General features: G+C 39.1%; 2 protein-coding genes across 3 annotated transcripts in view; one reads left to right on the top strand and one right to left on the bottom strand.

Annotated features, from left to right (window-relative positions):
- Positions 1-4683, bottom strand: part of LOC117054959 (rho-related BTB domain-containing protein 3-like) — a 28989-nt gene extending 24306 nt beyond the window's left edge. Inside the window, exons 1-2 of one of the 2 annotated variants that reach the window (XM_033164223.1) lie at positions 4544-4683; positions 4102-4327 (exon numbers count right to left, since the gene is read on the bottom strand). In XM_033164223.1, the coding sequence (XP_033020114.1) occupies positions 4102-4327; positions 4544-4545 (228 nt within the window). In that variant the 5' untranslated portion in view covers positions 4546-4683. The remainder of the gene's footprint in view (positions 1-4101; positions 4328-4543) is intronic. The other variant, XM_033164222.1, reaches the window with a different exon arrangement.
- Positions 4684-7472: 2789 nt separating this feature from the next.
- LOC117055149 (carnitine O-palmitoyltransferase 2, mitochondrial-like) lies at positions 7473-18072 on the top strand. The gene is made up of 5 exons (XM_033164535.1): positions 7473-7685; positions 9428-9508; positions 11912-12018; positions 13432-14730; positions 17505-18072. The coding sequence occupies exons 1-5, from the start codon at positions 7507-7509 to the stop codon at positions 17831-17833; spliced, it is 1995 nt and encodes a 664-aa protein (XP_033020426.1). The 5' UTR covers positions 7473-7506; the 3' UTR covers positions 17834-18072.
- Positions 18073-19693: the final 1621 nt, after the last annotated feature.

Below are 19693 nucleotides of genomic sequence, written 5' to 3'. Positions count from 1 at the left end.
CGATATTTCCATTTTATAGATAGGGAACTGAGTGCATGACACTAATTGGTGAGTTAATAGGTGCACAGCACTTTGGATCTAGACCTCCCAACTCCAAGACCAACATTCAGTATGGTTTTAGAACCTCTGGTTGTTGCGTTTATTGGTTTATTATAAGGAATCTTTATGCAGTAAAATTGTTTTTAATTTCTAGTAAATTGTAGCTACAACAATCTGTTCACAGGTACGAATATAAATTAAAAACACATGCAGTTCGTTTTTTAAAATGCTGCCTTTTTGAGAAATTAATGGGAAGGTGTAATTCAAAGTCACCTGCACTACTGACAGCTTAATCTAGGCATAATATCCCTGGCATGGTTGTATCACATGAATACTAATCATAATTTAAATAAATCTGTCTTCTTTTCTGAATATCAGTAACATTTGTAGCCACAAAAATGGGAGAAATCATTCAAATCCAAATGAAGCACTTACAGATTTTTAAATGTATGCCCCAACTTTCTTTTAATAAAGAGCTAACCAACTATAGTGTTGGCTTATTTTTCCTCTGTGAGACAATTTACTATTATTTGAACTTGCTTCTGCCTACATGTTCCCAGCATACAATAATCTGCATTCAAATAATCCCTTTGACTGGCACTTTCCCTCATTCTCTTATTTCAATTATTATAATAAAATTCTGACTGTCCAAGTATGGAGAATGACAATCTTTTGTTTATTCTGACAAGCAGAGGCCATCGGATATTCTACATTGGTTTCTCCAGTAGTATTCTGGAAAGTTCACTACTAGAGAATGGAAATGCCAGTCCAATGTCCTTGCTTCTTATGCAATGTATACTTATTACCAGCTGGTGAAAGGCTTTCAGAGTAATCTCCTGCTCTCCTTATTTTTCAGTTTGTAAAATTCCAGTCTGCAGAAGTGCAGAAATAGCACAACAATTTGAGATTAGCATTAGACTTCCCAACATTCTAAATAACACTAGACAAAACAGAGAATGAGATAAATTCAGAATGTTTAGATTTGTGGGAAGTAAATGCAAGACAGGAACAGAACAGAAAAGTACATTCAAAGGAGAAGGAATGGAGAAATGTGAAAATCGAAGACACAGAAAACAAGATCTGGAAGATTAATAAAACCAAAATTAATGCATTACAACTTGTTTAGTGAATGAATGCACTGAGAAGTTTTAATTCACAGGCATATCTTTGTACATTCTTCACCCTACCATTCTAAATGTTGACCAAATATTTGCCCAATTAGAGAGCACCTATGCTGAAATCCCAGACTTCTGCAGGCACATTAGGAACCTTGACACACTTCTTAGGCCATGATAGTCAAGTCCTTCTAGACATCAATTCCATCCATTTCAGAAGTTCAGAGATGGATGTGGATCCTTGTGTAGCCAAAGCAGCACCATCCATACTCAAGGAAGAGGGAAACGGAAAGCTTTGCAAAAGTGCAAAAAACAAAAACCTTTAGGGGGAAATCCTAAGGGAGGGAACCCCAAAAATAGCCCAGTAAGGACTGAGCATGCTCAGTGCCACAGAATGTTGACTGGGTGGAAGAGGGAGAGAAATAAGTGTTCCCTGGAAAAGGGCATGAGTAACTGACTGAACACTAAACAGGCACAATTCATGCTGCAATGGTTTGTTACAGGTCTCATTTGTTTGCTTTACTTGCAACAAACAAGTTAACAACACTGGAAGTATTTTATATCTAAAAAGTACCTCTTACCCATAGGATTTGGAGCTATTGCTGCTACTCTTGCACAACAGTAATTATCCTATATGTGCTAATATTTCTACCACATTGTAGACTGATCAACATGGCAATCTCGAGAGTTGCTGCCTGACTTGTAAATATCTGGAAAGATCAGACAAAGTGCTGCAAAAACATTATGCCTGAAGAAAGCTGACACTGCAGTTGTATACTTACACACCTAGGAATTAGTTTATTTCTAAGTAGACATATATAGGAATGTGCTGTTTAGTCAAACAATTTGAGATGTGCTTAAAATACTAGTTTTCAACGCCAATAATAAATAGCAGAAGTAAGCCAACTTGGTTGCATTGTGTTCCAGACAGTAAATGCAAGGTCAGATGAATCAATAATGTTGACTGTCAGTTGTCTCTGCATGTTTCCATACACAGACATATGTATGCATATACTAATCATTGCACAGCAGAGATTGTGAAAGGGTAAAGATCTTAAATCACTGTTCTGCACATATGCTCAGGAAAAACTACAACCTATGAATGCTTTGTGTGAAGCTGTTCAATCGATTTCATGTTTTTAACTGTGGGTACAGACCATATTATTCATTCTAGATTTAATAGCTCAGAATGAATTTTTAAACATTGTCCTCAGGATTTGTCATGAGGCAAGAGATATCTTAACATTATTTGTAATTAATCACTTTTTAAATCTGGAAAATCTCCAGGATAGGAGATAGGATCTATAACACAACAAAAGTTCTTTCTAGACAATGTTGTTTGGGGCACATGGTGCACATATGCCAGGGATACAGGGGACCTTTTTCATCTACTGCACCAGTTCACGGATTTGAATGTTCCCTAAAATAAAGCTTCATTACTGAGTTACTATGAAAATTCAATTTCTCCCCTACAACAGCAACTATTGCACTGAAGTTATATGATCATTGTTTCACTACTTAATAATGCTTACAACAACGTAATGAAGAGTAACACAATAGTAACTCCTCACTCTACCCATGTCACGTTGTACTTTAAATGCCCTGTGATTTAAATTATTTTTTGTTTTTCCTGGTTTCCATATACTCTCTTCAGATACAGGTACTGTGCACTTCTGCTATACAACACCTATCCCAATATGTCTCAGCAACAAGATTACCCCTCTTCCATTCCAAGTGGTTGCAAATATAATAGGTGGGTATCAAAATTATAAGCTGCTTTTTTGGAAAAGGCCCAAAGAGTGTGGTCCACATCCATCAGATAATTTCAGGGAATAGATTCTTGTTAACAATCTACTCTATGTTACATCTTTAGATACCAGAGTCAACTAAAAAATAACCAACCGTTCAGTCACTTGAAAGATTTTCCTTGATGTACGCTATCTCAAAACATTTAGGAATTTCTAAAGAACCATAGTCTTCAGCCATTTCAGACCTGGCACCCATGTTTAAATTTTAAACTGCCTTTCTTCCCCTCTCTTTCATTCTACTCATATCACCTTGTTCCCATTAAATGCATACACAAACACTCCAAAAATGGTGGTGGTGGTGCTTTTGGTACAGCCCAAGTGTGGTTGGGAAGCCATGATTTTTAATAGAATATTTGTAAATTAAGTTGTTGCATACAAGGAATGAGGGTAGGGAGGGAAATCTTTTTAAGTGAAAATGAATGAAATTTACTAACAGAACCGTAAGTTGACCTAATATAATTTACCCAAGGTCTTATCAAAAAGTTATAAACTACGATTCCTGATAACTGACCCTATCACTAATTCCAGAAACACTAAAGAGCCAAATTGGTATATGGTCAACTTATTACAAAAATAAATAACAGAATATGCACACTTTTCAAATCTTTATAATCATGCAACTGTCAATCAAATTTAAAGCTGAAAGACTCATAGAAAATTAGTTGCTTAAACTGCTTTACCATTCTATTAGTTCCAGCTAAATGTCTGCATTAATAAACAGTTTTTCAACCCTCCAATATGTGTTTATTCTCTGAAACACATGACTTCCATATCAGAACAGCAGGTGATGGTCCTCTTTATTTAGATCTTTTCACGTTTCTTCGAGGAATGAACTTATTCAAATGGCAGTAATTTACAGAAGATTGTATTTTCGGTTCTTTTTTTCTATGAAGCTATATTCTAATAACCTTATACGGTTTAAAAGTTGAGCAAACTAAGGCAGCAATCCTAACTCCACTTACCTGGGAGTAAGCCCCACTGAATTCAATAGGACTTACTTCAGAAGACATGATTAGGATTGCACTGAAAAGCTACAATATTAGCATAATTACAAGGAAGTAAACCCCTTGGAACTCAATGAGACCCCTGTGTAAATACATTTAAGATGGCTCTGTTAATTTCATATTACAGTCTCTTACCCAGAGAGGACAGTCATGTACCACCAATCTGACATTTCCAAACACACAGGCTTGATATTCGGTGAATGCAGGGTTTCTAACATAATTGGCAGAGTTTAACAACAAGCTGCTGTCAGTCTCTGAAACCAGAGCACTTCTCCCAAGATAGGTCCAAATCAGACTCCTCTGCTGATCATCCTCGGAAAAGCCACCTCTTTCATTTCCAAAAGCTACAACGTGAACGGACCTGCAAATAAACAATGTTTTTAACCTGCTGGTATCAAACATCTACTGTATTATGACAAAATGAAGAGAATGTGGGAAGGGGAAAAGAGAGGGGAAAGCAAATGGTGTTTTTCAAGTGACAACAAGAATCATCATTCTTTTCTCAAGGCACACGGTTTGTTTTTGTTTTTGCCAGAGACAGGAAACACTCAAGGAATAAATAACACAACCCACGTACATGATCTTAAATCCAAAAGCAGGAGAGCAAGGTGACTATGGATCCTGCAAAAGCTGCTTGCATTATAAATCCAAAGCTCCTTGGGTTTATTCTTTCTCCATTTCCTGAGGTTTTTCATTCACCCCGTCGACGGCTGTGGGGTGCTTCCGCCACCGTCGTCCTCCTATTCAGCAATCCTTTCTCTGCAAGTCGAAAATGAGCGTTAGCTCTCTGTGACAACAGCTCGCTGCTGCCGAAGGTGAAACCGGCACGTAAACTCAGCAGCTCCCAGCTTCGAGCTCAGCCATTTGCCTCGTGACGTCAGTAAACCCTACCAACAAAGGGTATTAGCACCCGCAAAGGGAAGAGCGGCTCGACATTTCTGCAGAGCCAACATAATACGGTCAGGTCAGCAGAGGGAGAGAGAAAAACAAAGTGTGGCGTTGGGAACAGCAGCATCTCACCGAACGAAAGGAGCCTACGTAGTACATTGCTGTTGCTGCTACTTGCGGGAAAGAGATCCATAAATACATGAGCTCACTGGCAGCCAATCCACTTCCAGTCATTCCCAAATGTGGGAAGGCGGGCAGCCCGAGCTGGGGCAGAGGCGTCAGCACTCAAGAAAGAAATGCCCTCAATTTGAAACATTTGCTTTCAGACCTTTCACTGGCACAACAGAGTCATTGTTTTGAAAAAGGGCGTTTGGGAAGCCACATCCTGCTTTGTTATTAATAGGAAGGTTAAATTGCATCTTATATTTGATTGTAAATATACATGGGTTTTTTTTAAGGTGTGGTCTCTAAATAAAGTATCTTTTGTTCAGTAAGAATTTGTTCACTATGTTACCTTTTTAAAAGAGTAATAGGTGTTTTATGAGGCTCTTAATTAAAAAAAAACACCCTGCTCCTAGCAATGCCACTGCAAATCAATTATGCTAAATAAAAAAAAATTCTTAAGTAATAATATTAACAGAATATGCATGGTCTCCAACTTAAGTTGCAGACCCATTGAAATCAATAGACTTTTACTTAGATGGATGCAACAATATGGGCTGTCGCCAATGTCTGTTAACCTCAATAGTAGATCCATTAGAAGTAATTGACATGGCTTAGGCATTAGTTTAAATGGGTTAACTCTGAGCAGAACTTAGTTGGATACCATGGTATGTCTACCAAAGATGGGGAAGGGGAGAGTAAAAGCAACAAAGAGCACTTTAGACAAGTTTGCTCTGGATCCTGTAGCACATATTTATTACAAGGACTAAACAGAAATCTTAATTTTATTCACAGTAAAATGTTTTGGCTTCCACCTTCATCAGTTGCTCTGATAAAAATGATGCTGTTTCACAGGTGGTAGTTAAGAGACCTTTGAGGATGCTCAGAAAGCCTTCATTCCCTCAAGAGTGCTGGTACCACCCACTAGGCTGAGGTCATGTGGTGTTAATGTGTCCAGCATGTACAGCCAGAAGTTCTCCCTTTTTTTGCTAACACTGCTGGATCTGTTGGCATATGTCTAGAATTACTATTGCTAATTCTGGCAGGCCACGTTTCTCAGAAGTGTTTGGCAAACACTTTGTCAAAATTGCCGATCTGTGGTTTCTAAAACTGCGCCTAGCTTGTAGCTTTACCTACATATAGTGGATACACAAAACACATGAGAGGAGCCTTCCTGTCTGCTTTGTTTTTAATCCTTAATAAATGCAGCGAAGGCAGGAGGCGTTGAAATACTACTTCTGGGTTGTGCAATGTGTTGCTTTCCAAAATAAAAAATGCCATTAATTCCTATAAAATCATACGGGCTGCACACATGGATGTAGCCAGGATTTTTGTTGGGGTAGGGCAGGCTTTTGTTGGGGGGCGGGAGAGAAATCTCAGTTAGTTAAAATTTTTATTTATTTTTCTTGATGGGGGGTCAACTGCCACCCTGCCCACCCCATTTGGCTACACCCATGAGTCTTCTCTTTGAGGCTGCAAATGTATTCATACGTAAAAAAAAATGAGTGACCTTATTTATACTGTGGAACTATCCTCAGCATGCTTCATTACGACAATAGCAGAAAGAAACGGGGGTGGGTGTTTGATACTTTGCTGCTCCTTAAAACAAGGTTTGCTCTCATGTTGGAAAACTGTTTTTAGGTGTGGGGAAGCAGCGCTTCAGTCATTTATTTCATTCTGGGCCAGATTTAGGTATGATGAGGTCCTAAGCTACTGAAGATAATGGGGCCCTTTATATATCCAGCTGTCCTTTGTCAACAACAAATTGCTACTGTTTTTTGTGTTGAATATATGCTATATGGTAATTTATCGACCTAATAGGTATTTAAAGCCATTTGCACATAACAAAATATGTATTTTATTAAAGGAATTGTTGAACTGAAATACAATTAAAAAGAAGTATATTAAGAGTGAAATACAACCCTATATATAGAAAAGAGCAAACCAGTGATATTTTAGGGAGCAGGCAGCTGGGGCCCATTACTTACATCTTAAGAGCGTACACAACGCAAAACACTTGCTATATGTAGGTTTTATTTTATTTGTTTTTTATCTTATATTTTGGAAATGTACACCCAGGTTTTTTTCTTTAATTTTTTTTTGGGGGGGGCCAAGAGAGTGGGGCCCTAAACTATAGCTTGTTTAGCGTATACGTAAATCCGGCACTGCGAGGTAAAACGGGTGACCTAGAAACATGCACTGACCAACCAAGATGGAATAAAATATGAGGCGGGGGGAGAAGCTCCATCCCCCACCCCCGCCAGAAGAAGAAGAAACGAGCACGAGGCGAGGGCGCCATGAGGGAGACTCAAACAACAAGGCCGCCTCTGCAGAAGAGCAACACTCCCTCGCGTTGCCCTGGTTACCGCCCGAGCGCCCCCCCCCCACCCGCCGCGGCCGTTTGCCGCCATTCTATGAAGCGCGTGCCGGCGAAGATCGGTTGGCGCCTGCTCTGCTCCGCCCGCTCCCCCCCCTCCTTCTCAACGTGACATGCACCGAGCGAGGCCCCGGTGGGGCGCCGCGGCCCTGTGGAGCAGCGCGGCCAGGAGCCGCCGCTACTGGAGGACCGTGGGGCAGCTGGAAGGCATCGTGTCGGAGCAGGACACGGACCATCACTTCGTGCACCGGAGCACCATTCCTACCATGCACTTCCAGCCCAGCTTGCCCAGGTTCCTCCAGACTTGCAGGGGGTGGGGAGGGGGGTGTTTGAGGGAGAAAGGAGCAGAGGAGGAGGAGGAAGAAGAAGCTTGAAGGCGAGCAGGCCCCTCGTGCCTTCTTCCTCCTCCTGCTCTCCCAAAAAGCCACTCGTTCCAGTTCCCACAGGGGTTATATATGCACAGTAATTTGCACTTACAGTAAGAGCAAACGCAACAAGGCACCTCAAGTGAAAGCTGGCCCGCTTGTTGGGCAGAGTGCTTGAGGTTGATCCTACTTGAGTGAGCTCCTCATTCCACCCAAAAGTGCAAAATATTAAGTAAGATTTATTTGACCACGTTGTACTTTTGCATTGTGAATCGTTTCAGGACCATTTTTAAAAGCTGTCACCTTAAATAATAATGCAGTTACCATCTGCAGAAGCTTATGCTGTGCAGTATATTAGGTTGCAATCCTATGGCCACTTGTTTCAGGGTAAGTTGGTCGAGCTTTGTGGAAGTACATTTTCCAGAAAACAGATAGGATTTCGCTGTTAGGCATCAAGGCACCACGAGACTCTTTTTGTGCATGCCAATTTAACACTAGGATCCATTGTGGGTACACCATGCAGAGATGAAACACTGATAAAGGACGTTAGCAAAGCCCAGAGCTTTCCAAGTTTTTCATGTTGGTGACGCACTTTTTAGACATGCATCATTTTTTGACACCATAATTCAGTTTTACTAGCAAACCGGAGGTTAAACTAGCCTGTTTCCAGCTCCTGGAAGACTGCAGGGAGCATTTGCGCAACACACAAACTGCAGCTGATGGGCTCATGCATGTCCTGGGCAGAAGAAGGACCTGAGAAGGATTCCTTCATTGGGTTTTTTATAAATAATATTTATTGACATTGTGTGTACATCTGTCCACCTAACATTTGTTCTATTAAAACTAATCTCATATCAGTTTTCCTGCTAAACCTAAACATTAATTAAGACTAATTACGCCTTAATATGTCTAGTTTACTGGAATAGCTGCACCCTGTTCAGTGGCTGCTCATAATCCATAAATGGATGTAATGCACACGTGGAAAGTGTGCAGCATTTAATAACTTTTTAATCATCCTGATTATACTGCAGGATTGTAGAAAGCATTAAGCTGCTTGAAATAAAATGTTTTTTTTTGTAGGAGACAAGTGTTTCAGCGCTTCCGATCCTCACAGGACAAAATTCTGTTGTGTATCTTTGCATTCATGTTTCTGTGAGCATGGGGATAGCTCATACTGGTCCTCACCTGCAGACATTGCAGATATAAATCAGTATGGGTGAGGCACTGCTGGTTTGCTACTGTAGAGGGTCCCGTATATGTGATTTATTTTGCTTCCTCTGATTTTCATTGTGCATTATACCCTTTAAATCTTAGAAGGCATAAAGATTTATCAGTGTGGAAACAGAACTAGTAATCTTTCCACTCTTGCTGTTTTTAACATTTGTAGAGAAGAGACTCGGGTGTCTTCATCATTTAAGTTCTTTTTAATTTTTTTAAATAATACTTGTGGCAAGTAAGAATCACCTCTGGGTGATCAGGCAACAAAGGCTTTGCAAATTAAAAGAGTATTTATTCTCCCACACTCCAGCTAATCTATAAATTATGTGTCTCTGTGCCATAAATTACTAATTTAAATATGAATGAACAGGTGGGCTGGTACATTGAAGGGGAAGGTAGTAATCTGAGGATTTGTGTGCCGGATCTATAATTTGTCAATATCCATTTGTAGATTGCCTATTCCAAAACTGGAGGATACTATCAATAGATATTTAGCTGCCCAGAAGCCACTATTGAATGAAGAAGAGTACAGGTACAAGAAATGGCAATTATTTCAATATGTCAGATGTAAACACGAAAATTAACATTTGCTCTCCAGCTCTACCACTAGCAGCTGCTTAAACAACTCTCTTGTATGGCTCTGTATGTGTTTTCTGTTGGTGCTCCATGCCAATAGGAAGAGCTGTAGCATAGCACAGTACATGCTTGGCATACTGATTGTCCCAGGTTCAATCTTCAGCATCTTTTCTGAAACCCTGAAGAAATGCTACTAGTTAGTGTAGAAATAAGACCAAGGCTGTGTACACACTAACCCATTTGTAGCACAAAAATGTAACTTTTATCGATCAAGAATTGTTAATGCCTGTCCTCAACATGCTGCTTTCAGTCTTGATGTGCTGGTTATCTCCCGCTTGGACTACTGCAATGCACTCTATGTGGGGTTACCTTTGAAGGTGACTCGGAAACTACAATTAATCCAGAATGCGGCAGCTAGATTGGTGACTGGGAGCAGCTGCTGAGACCACATAACACCCATCCTGAAAAAGCTACATTGGCTCCCAGTAAATTTCCGAGCACAATTCAAAGTGCTGGTGCTGACCTTTAAAGTCCTAAATGGCCTCAGCCACAACCACCCCCACTGTTCAGCCCAAGGCCCTTCTGGTGGTCCTCACACTGCGACAAGTGAGGTTACAGGGAACCAGGCAGAGGGCCTCAGTTGTGGCGCCCCCCCCCACCAGATGTTAAGGAAATGAGTAATTATATAACTTTTAGGAAACATCTGAAGGCAGCCATGTATAGGGAAACTTTTTAAGGTTTAATGTTTTATTGTGATTTTATATACGCTGGAAGCCACCCAGAGTGGCTGGGGCAACCCAGTTAGATGGGCAGGTTACAAATTAATAATGATAATATTGATTCTAGATCCTGCCATCCACAAGGTTTGGTGTGGTTACTTAGTACCCATTTGAAAATCAATGCCTTTTTTAGCTTATCCATGACTTTTCCTCCCTGCGCATGTCCCAGGTGAATGAAGAAGGAAGTGGTGATTGTGATCTTGATATAGGCCCACCCACAAAATTATTGAGCAATTGTGCTACACACACACACACACACACACACACACATTGCCAGGACCGCCTATATCTTGTTCTTGTCTTTTTTCAAATGGACACACTGTGGGTTAATGCAGAATCAATCTGCAGTTAGCTTTCATTTTCAAAATGGAACCAATTTCTCAAGAAGCACTTTTCAGGGGCCTAAAAAATATTAAATAAATCTAGATTGTGTGTGGACTATGTAGAAAAACAACTACACAGTCTCCAGTGGTTCTTGACTAAACTTGTGTATACACAGCCTGAGCCAACTGGACGTATTCTCTGACTCAGTGTAAAATAGCTTATATTTACCAGTAACCCCTTCCCAGAACAAATGTATGGTGCCACTTCCCACCCCTCAGAAACCACAATTTCTGTGAAACCTTTGACTTAAAAGCATAGTTTCCATCCCTAGCTCAATGAAAACAATCTAAGATACAATCCTTTGCACACTTACTTGGGACATGTATGTTGATGGTGCTGTTTCACTGATAATTAGGGGGTCCAGCCCTTGGTTTTGGTTGGCAGTGCACTTCCTCTCCCCCTTCCCCCACAAATTCTTTGGTGTGTGCAGATTATGTAAGAGGGTGGTGTGCTCCACCACTCACTTCCTGCTCAGCTTTGGAGAATCAGAAGTGGCACAAGACACTAGGGATGTACTTTTCCTTCTTCTGCCTTCTTTTGCTGAAGAAACCAGGGAGAGGGGTTCTGGTGTCACTTCATACTGGGTTTGAGAGGTGGCAGAAACAGCGCAAGTCCTTTTGCTGCTTCTGCTTCTCTAAAACCTAGCTGCTAAGGCCCCTGATAAGAGAAACCAGTCCCACTTCTTTCAACATGCACAGTGGAAGACTCGTCTGAGTTCTCTGGAATTTGTAGACACCATAGGGGACCTGGAATTAGTGTTGATAATCCAGGTCATTGATTCGTGCAGCAAGATCAGGAAGACTTGTCACAGCAAACTGTCTTTATGGACTCCTAAATAGAATTCATATATAAACATTAACTCCTTCAAAAACTAAGCATGGAATTACAACAATTTCTATTTACAATATTAGTTAGCCTTCACTTTGATTAAGGAGCACACCTAACTTGACTTTTTCCAGAGTCATATTTACTTCATCCATTAATTTCATATGATGTTTATTTAATGTGTGATTCGTTGAAACACTGCTCCTGCACAACCTATATTAATGTCAAGGTGTGTAAGGATGGCACTATATATTGCATATACCTGTATATATTACATAAAAGGGAATCATATTAACTAAATATTAAAATTTATTATAACAAATACTATTAAAATCCAGTGCTAAGATGAGTAACACTTTTTCAATTTCTAGAAATACTGAAAAAATTGCTAGAAAGTTTGAAGCTGGAGAAGGGAGGTTAATACATCGTGATCTTCTGGAACATGATAGACTTAATAAGCATACAAGTTATATAGCAGGTTGGTTTTTAATTTTCTTGCAATTAAAAAAATGCCCATGAACTTTCTTACTATTTTTGATGTTTATTCCAGAGACAGTTTAGGAATTATTTTTCACCAACCATGCTCTCTCATTGTGTGCCAATTGTTTTTCCCACCAGATTACTGTATATGTTTGTGATGAAGTAGTCATGTAAGAATTCCACTTCATGTGGAGACTGCAGTTGAATGCTCTATTCCAAAACCTTAAAAGTTGATTTCACAATAGCTAGTTCACTCATATCTAGGTGAATAACAGAACTGTCACATGATCACCTTCAATTCTCAAATTGCAGACAAAACATAATTCAAGCAGAAAAAACTTAAGCACTCAAAATGGTCAGCTGAATGAACTCTGTGCCTCTGCTGAAACTTTCTGTCTGGTAGACTATTTACACATTATCCTGTATCTTTTAGTCCTCAGAAGCATATATAGTATGACCGTCTTGACTTCTATTACTCTCTACAAAAAAGTTAATTATCTTCAGTGTTTTTCAAAGTTCTTAAATCACTGGTTTTGTTTCAAGTTTTGGAACAGCCAGGTCTGCGTGTTGCATATTCCCCAGATAATATCCTTATTTAGTATTCATTAGCTTAATGAATACACACATTCTGTTAGTATTAGGTGAATAAATATTGACCAATATAAGAAGAGCTTATTGGATCAGACCAAAAGCCGGTATAGCTGAGCATTCTGTTGCTGTTGACTAAGTAAATCTCTATGGGAATCCCATAAGCAGGACATAAGCACTATAGCACTTATGATTCCCAGTAACTAGCATTTAGAGGCATACGTCCTCTGATATTGGAGGTAATATATAGCCATCATTGATAGGTTTATCCTCCATAAATTCATCTAATCCCCCTGTAAAGCTGATCAAGTTGTCAGCCATCACTACATTACATGGTAACAAAATTCCATAGTTTACCAATACCCTGCATGAAGTACGTTATTTCTGTTTCTCTGTCCTGAATCTCCCTAAAATTCAGCTTCAACTGATTGCTCTGGGGTATTGAATTTTTCAACACCACATATACTTTTGTACATGTCTATCATGTCCCCTTATGCCTGCTTTTTTATAAGCTAAAAAAACATAAACAAAAATCTTCTGCCTAGGGAAGTTGCTCCAGCCCCTTGATGGTTTTGTGAACTGCACATCTTCCAGCTCTACAATATCATTTTTGAGAGAGGTGTGTGTGTGTGTGTGTGACCAATACTGTTCTTATTTGGGTAAGACTTCGACTTTCTTAAGGTGGACTTTTTTCTTTAATGGCACATGTGACAGTGATTGTTATCCACACTGGTGACCTCTTGGATTTGGTTGTGCAACTATCTTTGATATATCAAAGAGCCAAATGTGCATTTTATTAACTGGATTGTTTTTGTTTTTGTAGGGCCCTGGTATGATATGTATCTTTCTGCAAGAGATCCAATTGTTTTAAACTACAACCCTTTCATTACTTTAAATCCTGATCCAAAACCAGAATACAACAGGCAAATAGTGAGAGCAACAAATCTGGTTGTATCATCGTTAAAATTTCTTAACAGCCTGAAGAATAACTATTTGCGGCCAGATATATATTATGTTAATCGCAAATGGGGTCAGAGTAAAGTATTCAAACATTTTATCCGTATTCTTCCACCTAGTATATCCTGGTATGGAGCGTATTTGGTGAATGCATATCCTTTAGACATGTCACAATATAAGTCACTCTTCAACAGCACTAGAATTCCTAATTTAAGCAAAGATGCATTGTTCACAAGTGAATTTGCAAGACATTTGTTGGTGATGAGAAATGGACACCTCTATGTTTTTGAAGTATTGGATGCTTTTGGTAACATTCTACACCCATCTGAAATCCTGGCTCATTTAACACAAATAATATACGATGCTGATCGGTTGCCTCAGTTTGATCTTTGCTACCTGACAACTGAAGAGAGAAATACCTGGGCAACACTAAGACAGGAACTTGTTCAAAAAGGTAACGAAGAAAACCTCAAGAAAATTGACAGTGCCGTATTTTGTCTTTGCTTAGATAGAGCTTCCCCCAAAAATGAACTTGAACTCACTCATTGCTTTCTTCATGGATATGGTTTCAATCGCTGGTTTGACAAATCTTTTAGTCTGATTGTCACTAGTGATGGTACTGCAGGAATAAATTTTGAACACTCTTGGGGAGATGGAATTGCAGTTCTGCGTTTTATTAATGAAGTCTATAGAGACAGCACAGAGCACCCGGCTCTTGTACCACATGCCAGTCCAGCTCTATTTGTTACATCATGTGACAAGCTTGAATTTAATATGGATCACACAATAACATCTGCTATAAGTGCTGCACGTCAGAAATTTGATAAAAAAAGGGGAATGTTCTGTGTTCGAACGCTTAAGTATAAAAAGTTTGGAAAACAATATTTAATAAATCAAAATTTGAGCCCCGATGCTGTGTTTCAGCTTGCATGTCAGATGGCTTTCTATCACAAGTATGGAAAACTTCTTCCTTCTTACGAAGCATGTAGTACTGCAGCTTTTAAGCACGGTCGCACTGAAACAATTCGACCAACATCTGTGTACACAAAAAAATGTACAGTTGCATTTATTGATCAACGAGGGAAGCATAGCCCTGAAGATATGAGAAACATGATTGATGAATGTTCGAAGTATCATAAACGCTTGCAGCTGGAAGCTACATTAGGTTAGGCCTTTTCAACATTTTCTCATACTATTGGGTTTCTGTTGTTTGACTTGTCTTACAGAAAGGGTAATTTTCCTAGGAGTTTTCACATGTAGATACATTCATTCTGGCTTTTCTTCATTTAACTAAAGACCTTACTGAGAGATACAGAATGCAGTACAGTGGTACCTCTGGTTAAGTACTTAATTCGTTCTGGAGGTCCGTACTTAACCTGAAACTCTTCTTAACCTGAAGCACCACTTTAGCTAATGGGACCTCCTGCTGCCGCTGCGCCACCAGAGCATGATTTCTGTTCATATCCTGAAGCAAAGTTCTTAACCTGAAGCGTTATTTCTGGGTTAGCGGAGTTTGTAACCTGAAGCGTATGTAACCCAAGGTACCACTGTAAGGTTTGTGATACTTTATTTATTTCATTTATATATCCCCCTTCCTCTGAGGAGCTCAAGGCATTATCTGTCATTCTCAGATGCCCATTTTATCCTCACAACAACTCTGTGAGGTAAATTAGGCTGACAGATTGACAGCACAATCCTATCCATGTCTGCTCAAGATTAAGTCCATTGAATTCAATGGGGCTTACTTATTACCAGGTGACAGTGCATAAGATTGCAGCAGCCTTTGTGACTAGCCTGAGATTTATGGCTGAATGGAGCTTTGAACTCCAGTGCCCTTAGCCCTAATCTGATCACTACACCATATTGGTTCTTGTGAGAAAAATGCCCTTTCTCTAGTCTATTTATAATGTTAACCTCTCACCACATGCTTTCAAAATAAAAGCTCTCTAAATGAAGGGTACAAAACATGTTGAAATGAAGATATGTGACTTTTAAAAAGTCTCTCCTTTGAAGGATTCTCAGCAATTCAAAATTGGCTAGGTTTGCAAATATGAAGAGCTATTTGCATTTTGGTTATTATAGTTCCAGTGCTCTTTGTATTAAACCCACCAGCAACATTTATTCTTTACAGTGTCTGCATTCTAAAATATTGTTTCTTTTGTTATTCTAGCAGAACTTGGTAGGTAGCATCACCCCAATGATACAGCATAAGGGCTTTTTTTCTTTTGATCTTATAAAATATGCTGAATCATTCAAAAGCCAGCTTTATTCATTTATTTTATTTATTTATTAAATTTGTATTCCGCCCTTCATCCGTAGACCTCACGGCAGTTCACAACAAAAATACAAGCTGAAAACATCATAAAAACAAGAACAACAAAAACAAAAACTTTTCAATATTTAAAACACTAACTGACATAGCAGTAATAGCACCTCACTTGATAGCAGCTTACTTATGTCCTTTGGGACTTCGTGAAACTAGGAGAGTCTATTCACCACTGTCCTGTCCCTAAATTAAGGTCATTGAGGGGTGCCAGTTATGTTTTACCACACTTCAATGACATCTGCTGTGTGGTAGCCTAAGAGAGGGCCTCCTCTGTAGTGGAGCCTCAGTTGTGGAATGCCCTCCCTTTCAGGATATGGCTAGCACCAACATTTGAGTGTTTGTCACCAGCTAAAAACAGTATTGCTTAGATATTTTCTAAAGAATTCTCTTAATTATGTAGGTTACCTGAATTTGTTTTAATTACTATTGTACTTGGTGCGGTTCGTTTTTATCTGCCCTGTAATTTGATGTCAGTTAAATTGTTTATTTGTTTCAGTGTACTCTCCTGAGATTGGTAGATTATCAAACACAGCCTTAAAAAAAAAATACTCTGAAACAGGAATGTTCTTAAATTTGGCATATTTCCTAACAGTAATAGACATTCAGATGCCATGCTAAATAGTGTTTTAGGATGGCATTTATGAGCCTACCTTCCTTCCAGGTTTACATGCTTTCCCCTCCTATTTCCTCCTGTAGCCTGGAGGAGCTTAGAAGCTTAAATTTGCCTTTTTGCATCTAAACCACACACCATAGTTTACCATTAAATGTACCAACTTGAAAACATAATTATGAAGCTGGTTTGTTGAGACTAATTAGTGCTAAACCACACAATGAAAAGTTGTATCTAAGAGAAAACAATGAATGCTTTCAAATTCCTCCACTCAGTTGTGTGGGAGAATCAGAACTGTAGAGTTGGAAGGGACCCTGAGAGTTATTTAGTCCAACCCCCTGCAATGAAGGACTATGCAGCTGTCCCATACAGGGATCATACCTGCAACCTTGGCTTTATCAGCACCATGCTCTAACACCAACTGAGAAGAGATACAGCACAGGAGGAAGGTAGGCACATGCAGGTCATGCTAAACCAAATGTGGCCATACACCCCCTAGTAAGATGAAGTATGGTTATACTTAGTGGGGAGACATTTCAGTGTATCTTTGGGGATACTCATGGGTGTCTAGCTGTCTGGCATCATTAGACAAAGTTACAGGTCATTCCAGGATAACAGGAAAATATAAAAATCAGGAATGGCATCAAGTCAATGACAGAAGAAACCGCTTAAAGCTGTTTAAAAGCTATCACTTAATGGAGGTGTTTTCACAAAATAATGCGTAAATAGTGTTTTCTATTTCATATTAGAATGGAAAAGTTTATGTACTAAGTATATAATCAAAATGTTCTAGCTTTCTGTACATTAGGTTGTATCCAAGGGTAGTCATAATCAGAGCAGACCTATTGAAATTAGTGAACATAGCTAGCTTTCCTTTTCACCTGAGCTTTTGGTCATTCATGTGTGGGTTTCAAATATTTGTGGCCTCTTACTAGGCAGGTTCTGTAAGCCCTGTTGTTGTTTTAATACTTACTCTATGTATTTGCCCTTTTTTTAAATCCAGGCCAAGGATTTGATCGCCATTTATTTGCCTTGAAGTACCTCGTCCAGCGCAGAGGTGGACGTATGCCTGATATTTATACTGACCCAGCCTACAAAAACATAAACCATATTATAGTTTCAACTAGTACCTTAGGCAGTGAAGCAATTAATCATGGTGGGTTTGGACCAGTTGTGCCAGATGGTTTCGGAGTTGGATATAACATGTTCGATGACTGGGTAGGAAGTATTATAACTAGCTATTTAGAAAAAGACTCAGAAGAACTTATAAAATACCTCGAATATACATTGAATGATATATATGATGTCTTGGAAGGAAGAAGTCTTAAATAGTATCAAATTTTCTATTGTATGGAGCTAGCAAAATAATGGTGCAAAATTAAATAGTTTAATATTGTGCAGAGGACTATGAAATGCAACAGAATTAGAAATTAAACACTAGAAAGCAACAATTTCAGACAAAGGTTAAAGTAGTTCTATGTCAATGTCAGTATACTAATATTGTAATTTCTTGTTCTTACTGTATATTGTTACTACTATTAATGATTTTATAGTAAACATTTTTTATGCAATATTTTTTCCATTGATTTTATTCACTGCTGCTCGTCTAGGGAAATCATATTGTACTGAAGAATATATCAATTCTGAGACTAATCCCAAACACTGCAAAGCCAAGCAATATATATGCTGGTGTTTATATTTGTCATCCAGTCAGCCAGCTCTCAAAATGCTTCCTTCCCTCCCATTCTCAAGTGTGGGAAACTATGTGTATACATTTTAGCATGCAGAGTCTGCACTGCATCATATTATAATTTCAAGGAACTTTCCCTTTCTTATATGCACATCAACATGGGAGCAAGGAGCAGATCTGAGTAGCTCTGCCCCTGATGTCCCCTGCTCCTTCACCCAGACTCTAAGTCAGCATGACTATCTGAATGGAGGGGAAATGTGGGTCTTCTGAGGAGGAGTGATGGCAGACTAGTTGTTGATTGCCGACACTCTCCTCGGCAGAGATAATTATGTGGTGATTAAAGGTAAGGTATAAATCTTGGTTACCAAACTCCCTGAATGGAGGGAAACTTCACAAGTATGTGCAGGTTGTGTGTGTGCAGTTTGTTAAACCACACCAGTTAGAAAAGGATATAAAAACCTTCCCTCATTTCTCTCTCAATAAACCTTTGTTGTTCAGTCGTGTCCGACTCTTCGTGACCCCATGGACCAGAGCACGCCAGGCACGCCTATCTTTCACTGCCTCCCGCAGTTTGGCCAATTTGGCCAACTTTCCCTTATTTCTCTCTCAATAAACCTTACCCTATTATAACAGTCATAGTAATTTGCATGAATTCCCTTTAAAAAGAACTGGGACAGGAGTTCAGGGATGATTCCTGGAGAAGCATGGGGTAGTGAGGAGGAGCTCCAACAGAAAACTAGTTGTAGCTGTTGATTAATCAAATCACTCTGTTAAGTCTTGTCTCAGCTTATTACTCTTAGAGGATTCCATTTATACTTAATATTTCTTCAATAAAAGCCATGTTACTGACTTACAAAGAAGAAAGATAGCCAGTGCAAAAATGGAGTAAAACAAGACTTAAATAAAAGCAATGTGGTGTCTGCGAGGTTCATTTTATAAAAAGTAGCTTTCAGTGAAATAAAGTCACCGAGTACACGTGATAAAGCTTACAAATCCTAAAAGCTACTGAATAGTTTGCAGAGACAGAAAAGGAACACACACTAAAAGCAATTGATTAATCTGTGTACAGAGAAAACTAGCCAGTTTAAAGTGCACAGGTCACAAGTTAGAACCATTAAGAAAGTAAACAATTAACGACATAACTTGCTGAGCAGTCAAAATAAACAGACCAAAACACAATGGGATATTTTCCTCCTTTGCATCAATGGAGATTCCTGCCAACCATGGAAAGCAATTGAAAAGAATACCCAGATTTCTGACAGATGAAATATGCATGTTTAGTTCTTTAAGTAATCCCACTGACATGCAGGCTGAGACCTAATCTAGATGTGTATTTTGGATACCGGTAAAGTGTGGTGAATCCTGAATTTTATCTCGTAAGAAATTGAAAAGGGGTAGTAATCAATTGTTGGGGATAAATTGGGCTTTGACAGAGACAGCAGCCACTGCAGAGATTCAGTACTAGACCCTCAGAAAAAGTAATGTATATATGTAATTGGGGA

This window comes from Lacerta agilis, chromosome 11, assembly GCF_009819535.1.
Source record: "Lacerta agilis isolate rLacAgi1 chromosome 11, rLacAgi1.pri, whole genome shotgun sequence".
NCBI classification, from domain to species: domain Eukaryota; kingdom Metazoa; phylum Chordata; class Lepidosauria; order Squamata; family Lacertidae; genus Lacerta; species Lacerta agilis.
This window is presented reverse-complemented; position numbering and strand designations above follow the sequence as displayed.